The 6,000-nt window shown below is 61.7% G+C and overlaps 1 protein-coding gene across 1 annotated transcript in view; it reads right to left on the bottom strand.

The window, feature by feature from the left end:
* Positions 1–1,697: 1,697 nt before the first annotated feature.
* The window catches only part of LOC140907880 (tumor necrosis factor receptor superfamily member 16), a 46,383-nt gene continuing 42,080 nt past the window's right edge, over positions 1,698–6,000 (bottom strand). The window contains exon 6 of the mRNA XM_073334854.2: positions 1,698–4,153. Within this exon, the coding sequence (XP_073190955.1) occupies positions 3,849–4,153 (305 nt within the window). The 3' untranslated portion in view covers positions 1,698–3,848. The remainder of the gene's footprint in view (positions 4,154–6,000) is intronic.

Genomic DNA, 6,000 nt, shown 5'->3' with positions numbered 1-6,000 from the left:
AGGTGAGCTGACGGACTGACTCCATCAGCCAGCTGTAGTAGCAGGCTGTTATTCTCTAGGAACAGGTGCTATTGGACATTACTAGGCTCCTGGGGCAATTTGAGGCAGAAGCTAGTGACCAACAGTGGAAGGTGGCCGGGGATGATCCTAGGGCACATGCCAGGACATCCTCACTCAGTCCAAGCAGGGCCTTGGTTTTACGGCTCATCTGTAATAAGCAACATGCCCCTTGCGGCACCCTCCTGGTCAGTGACTCAGGTAAGGTGGCTCCGGGGGCCACTGCTGAGCTCTTACCCTGTGGAAGCTGGAGCCGCGGTGAGCTGATTAGGCCAGCGCAGTCCTTGGTCCCGTGACCATGAGGGCGGAACCCCATCCCCCCAGGGTACCCCGCCAGCGACGGGGGCTTCCAGTCCTGCTCTGTCAGCCCAGCCCGCAGCAGCAGCTGGACCCGGGAACGCTGGCAGCCTCGCCAGGCAGGAGGAAGGGCAAATAGGGATGGGGACCTGGGCAGCGGCCCTGTCTGCTTCCATCAGCATGGTACCTGTGCCAGGGGACGGCGGGCCTGGGAGCACCCTCAGCTCAGCTGCCTGCCTGCACCCAGGGACACCCCTAGCAGGGATGGCAACCTGCAGCCGGGGGAGGGGCCCCTGGCCCCAACCACACCCGGGGGAGGCCCCTGGCACCTGCCCTGCACCCAGAGGAGGCCCTGCTTGGCCCCACCTAGTGGTTGTTTATTGTGTGCCCAAGCTCAAGGGGACGTCACAGGCAAATCTAAAGCCTAGCTCCCGGGTGGTGGGGGTGGCCAGTGTGCAAGGCCCCCAGCAGGGTGTGGCGGGGCTGAGCCTGGCCCACCAGCTGCTGCCTTTGGGGCCCGAGTCCACGGCATCCTGGCCGTGTTCCCAGCATCAGGAGGGAGGCTGGCATGTGGCAGGGCTGTGTGTTGGGGGAGCTGCCGATGGGGCGCGGGCAGCCAGGGCTTGCTGCTCCCATTCAGGCTCACAAGTGGCCCCCGGTTGGCTCCCCGCTGCACAGCTGGGATGGAAGCGGCTGCAGGGACCGGGGAAGCAGTGTCATCTGGCTGCCTGGGGGAGGCGCTGTGGGCAGTGGGGTGCTGGCACATGGGCAGCAGTTACCATTAGAGCCCAGTGCAACCAGGCCAGGGCACCAGTCTGCTCCTGCAGCACCAGGACCATGCCAGCAAACCCGAGCATCTTGTCCCCCTGCCAGCTGCCACCTAGAAAGTTGGGGGGGGGGGCAGCCTTTACAAAAGCTAAATGCTGGGTTTGTGTGTACATGCAACGCCTCCTCAGCAAGGGCCATGTGGGTCTCCGGCTCAGCCACACCTCCAGGCCACGTGCCATCCCATAGCGCAAAAGTGTTCCCATAGGAGGAGCCTGTCACTGGTTGGACTCACCCGGGGGGGGGGGGGGCGCTTTCATGCTCAAGCTTCAGGTCTTAAACCAACTGCACCTATGCAGGGTCAGGAGGAAAAGTTCCCTGGGGACAGGTTATTCCATAACTGCCTCCTCCAGGGCTTCAGACACCTTTTCCTGAAGCATCTGGTGCTGGCCTAGCTGGGCCACTGGTCTGATCGTGGCTGGTGACTGGGCTCCTTGCTCTTGACGTCATGCCTCGTGTTTCATTGGCTCGGCATGCTGGCTGCGCCTACTCACCCACTCCCCTGCCCAGGAGCCCACCTCCCAAAGGCCACAGCTCCACCGACGCGCGTTTAATGCAATTGGTTTGTAACACGTGAGCATTACACCCATGTCCTCCGACACGGCAGAGTCATACACAATGAGAGGCCGAACAATACAACACTAGAGCAGGCAGAGAAGTCAAGTACAGCAAAAACCGTCCTAAAACGAAGAAGAAGAAAAGGAGGAGGAGCCCGTAGCTTACAGGCTAAAGCTGATGTGCGTTCCCGTGCTACTTAGCCATTCCCGAAGGTCCCATTAGACCAGCCCTGCTGCAGCTGATCACCTGTGGGGCGGGCGCCCCACGAGACCACACCCTCCCTGCCCCAATTCTCCAAAGTACGCAGCAGAGCAATAACACAGGGCAAGGTCTGCCGTTACCTTGACCCGGAAGAGCCCATTGCACGCCCAGCAGGGATCGTAGCAGGGCTCTCACGAGGGATTGACCTGAGGACCTGCTGCACCCAACAGAGGGGCAGCTACTTCTTGGGGTACAGCAGTCTGGCCCCAACAGCCTATTACAGTCACTAGCAGGAGCCAGGCTCGCACCGACTCAGCCAGCCTCTGGCCACGAGCTGAGCCCAGGAAATTAAGGCTAAGGAGGTCCAGCCGGTGGGGGACTTGGCGAGCTTTTGGGGCCATGGTTGCTCTGGCAGGCTGGTTCCATTCACCGGCGAGGTGCCGCTCTGCAGCCTGCTCTCCCGCGGCGGTTCAGCACCGCTGGGCTCACGCGGAAACACTTTGCCAAGCGTTGCAGACCTGGGGTGGGGGGAGGGGGGGGTTGGTTTCATTCCTCCAGTGCAGGGGCAGGGAGAAGGTCTTATTGTAGGGGAACCATTTGTGGAGCCAGGGCTGACCACAGGCCTCCATCAGCGATGGGAGCTCTGCCCCCAGCTGCCCCATGGCAGCCGGGACCTGGGGCAGCGTGCCAAGCAGCTCAGCAGAGGGCAGTCACAGAGCACAGTTCGGGACACAGGCAGGCAGGTGGTGACCCGCCAGGGGCAGGCTGGCATGGCCACCCCAACAGGCATTCGGTGGGGCAGGGGACACGGCATGATCTTTGCACCTTGGGGCAAAGGCCTAACTATAATGGCCTGTGCCTAGTGCCAGGCTCAGCCAGCACTTCCCAGCATCGGGGTCCTGAATCCCATGGCAGGGGGATCACCGGCAGTGCTGTCGGGGGGCCGCAGGGTCAAAGGAGCAGCCGGCTGGTTCTCCCTCCCCCGTTCCCTCTCTGGTTTCTGGCTGAAGGGAGGTTGCTGGGTCACTTGGAAGTCCCCATATGCCACTGGGCCCAAGGGCAAAGGGCTGAACCCCTAAAAGGGCTACAGGCAATGTCCATGAGGCCCCACCCCAAGGGCAGCACCCTAAAGGATTCTGGGAACCGTCCTTTGCGAGCAAGCCCTAGGCATGGGGAGGGTGAATGGCTTGGCCCTGGCAGGTCAGGGTCCACAGGCTCCCTGTATGGCTGAGGGCTCTTCCAGATGGCGCACAGGGAAGGGGAAAGCCCATGGTTAATCCCCAGGGGTTACAATGGCCACGTGACGGAAGGAAACCACATGACAAGGCGGGAGCTGCACCAGGCCAGACGGGACAGAGTCAAAGGGGCAGAGAACCCATCCCCAGAAACTCCCCTCCCTCTCCAGCAACGCCAGCCTCTCTCCCTGCCAGGCTGTGAGGCATCACCCACCCGCTCGCCTCAGGGGCCAGCTCTCTCCCAAGCCCATGGTCAAGCGGGGAGAGGACCCAGAGCCTTTGGCCCCAGAATCCCAGGTCCCGTCCATTGGTGCTAAAGAGGCTGCCCTAATATTAAGGCATAGCTCCCCTGCTGCCACAGCATGTGGTAGCCGCAGGCCTGATGGCCACCGACAGGGGACAGCGTGTGGTACCCGCAGGTCCGGTCGCCGCCAGTAGGGGACGCTGGGCTCACGTGCCAGTCACATCATGGTGCGCCACCTGGTCCCTCCACAGGCCGCTGCTCCATGGCTTTTTTTGTTTGTTTCGTTGCTTTTTTTTTTTTTTTTTTAAAGTTCCCTTATAATTAACAAAATTTGTTCCCCTCCCCCCTTTTCTTTTTTGTTGCCATTTAAAATTCCTGGCGAGTCCCGTTCTCGCGTGGGGGTGCGTCCCCCTGCTGGCTTGCCCCTGCCATTACACCACTGAGCTGGCCTCAGTGGGGCCGGTCAAGTTCTCCACCACGTCCGGCCGCTCGATGCCGGCCAGGGCTGCGCACAGGGCCTCCAGCGTGGCCCCCTCCTTGGCGGACCAGTCGGAGAGAAGGGTGTGGGCAGGGGCTTCGCCCCGGCCGAAGGTGTCGATGGCCTCTTCCTCGTAGCCCAGCTGGCTGGCCAGGCAGCGCCAGTCTTTGCCGTGGCTGGAGCTCTCCAGCAGCTGCTCCACCGCCTCCTGCTTGGGGGGTGGCAGGGCGCTGTACAGCCGGGGCTCAGCCTTGTGCGCTGCAAAGGGACAGGCAGAGAGAGAGTCAGGGCCGGGACGTGCGAGGGAGCCGGCGTTAGCCCTGCATCCTTACACAAGCGCTACCTGAAGAGAAGCCACCGCCCTCCTGTTCCAGGCACCGCCCCGGCAGGTCCCAGCACACGATGCCCCGGGGTTGTGTCTGATGCTCTAAGCTGAGCAGTGCTCGGCTACGAGACCGCCCGGTGCTGGAGGAAGCGGTCCTGGGGATTCGGTGCGTACCCCTCCCGCTTTGAGTCGTCACCCTGGATGCCAAAGGGGGCCACGTCTCGTGGCTGAATCACCAAAGACAGCCTGTCCCACGTTCGGCATTAAAGCCGCCTTTCCCGGAGTGCTTCCCGGGGCTGGTCACAGAATGGCTGTTCGCAGTGCACTGGTGGCATAGGTCAAGTGCGCGTCGCCAATAATCACCCTGGAGTTTCGGGGGGGCGGGGGGGTACAGTGTTCTCCACTCCCTGGCCCAAGCTGCTGGCCAGCATTTCCGGGGGCTGTTTAACAATCCCCCCAGCTTTGTATTATGCCTGGTAACGAATGGAAAGTGCTCAACGGTGAAACCTGGACTGTTTTACGGGTGGGGTTTTGCATCCTTTTGCTCCAACGGGATCGGGTTCCATTTAGGGACCAAAACAAGGGGCTGGGTTTTCAAAAGCACACATGGCCACTGTAGGGTTGCCAACTTTCTAATCACACAAACCCAAACACCCTTGCCCTGCCTCCTGCCCCGCCACTTCCCTGAGAAACCACCCCTGCTCACTCCATCCCCCGCTCCCTCCAGCGCTCACTTTCACTGGGCTGGGGCAGGAAGTTGGGGTGCGGGAGGAGGCGAGGGCTCCAGCTGGGGGTGCAGGCTCTGGGGTGGAGCCGGGGATGAGGGGTTTGGAGTGCAGGAGGGGGCTCCAGGCTGGGGCCAAGGGGGTTGGAGTGCAGGAGGGGGCTCAGGGCTGGGGATTGGGGTGGAGGAGGGGGTTCAGGGTGTGGGACGGGGCTCAGGGCTGGAGCAGGAGTGCAGGGGGGAGGTTCGGAGTGTGGGCTCCAAGAGGGAGTTTGGGTGTGGGACCGGGCTCAGGGCTGGCGCAGGGGGTTGGGGTGTGGGAGAGGGGGAAGGCTGTGGGCTCTGGCTAGCCAGCGCGCGTGGCTCCTAGTGACCGGCATGTTCGGCTCCTAGGCTCAGGGGCAGCCAGGTGTCTCTGAGCGCTGCCCCTGCCTGCAGTCACCGCCTCCACCGCTCCCATTGGTCACATTCCCTGCCAATGGGAGCTGTGGAGTCAGCGCTTGGGGCAGGGGCAGTGCGTGGATATCCCCTGACTGCCCCTGCACCTAGGAGCCGGACATGCCATCCGCTTCTGGGAGCCACGCGGCACCAGGGCAGGTAGGGAGCCTGCCTTAGCCCCGCAGCACCACTGACCGGACTTTTAACGACCTATTAAAATCTCCCAGATTGCCTTCAATAGCCACCGGGAGATATGGAGGCCGATTCTGGTAGACTCCTGGCCAATCCAGGAGGGTTGGCAACCTTAGGCCACTGGGTCCAACTGTGTGGAGGGCAGCGGGAAACATGTATTAAAATGAACCAACACACAGAGGCAGGCATTTAAGGTTTAATTGCTTAGAGACTTTAGCCGCAAGCCCTGGGCGTTCTGATGGGAAAGTGGACACTGACCCTTTCCAGTGGGGGAAAGCTTCCATTTCTAGCTCTCGAGAGATGCAGGATGACAGCCCTTAAACCTGTCATTGGTCCAGGCTTGATATCGCCCAGCCTAGGCCTCCTTCAGAGGTCGTTTAGGATGGGGCGGGATCCCACAATTTGGGGGAAAGCAGGAAACATTTC

Source organism: Lepidochelys kempii, chromosome 2, assembly GCF_965140285.1.
Source record: "Lepidochelys kempii isolate rLepKem1 chromosome 2, rLepKem1.hap1, whole genome shotgun sequence".
Classification (NCBI taxonomy): Eukaryota; Metazoa; Chordata; order Testudines; family Cheloniidae; genus Lepidochelys; species Lepidochelys kempii.
The sequence above is the reverse complement of the archived record's forward strand: the minus strand, read 5'-3'. Positions and strand labels throughout refer to the sequence as shown.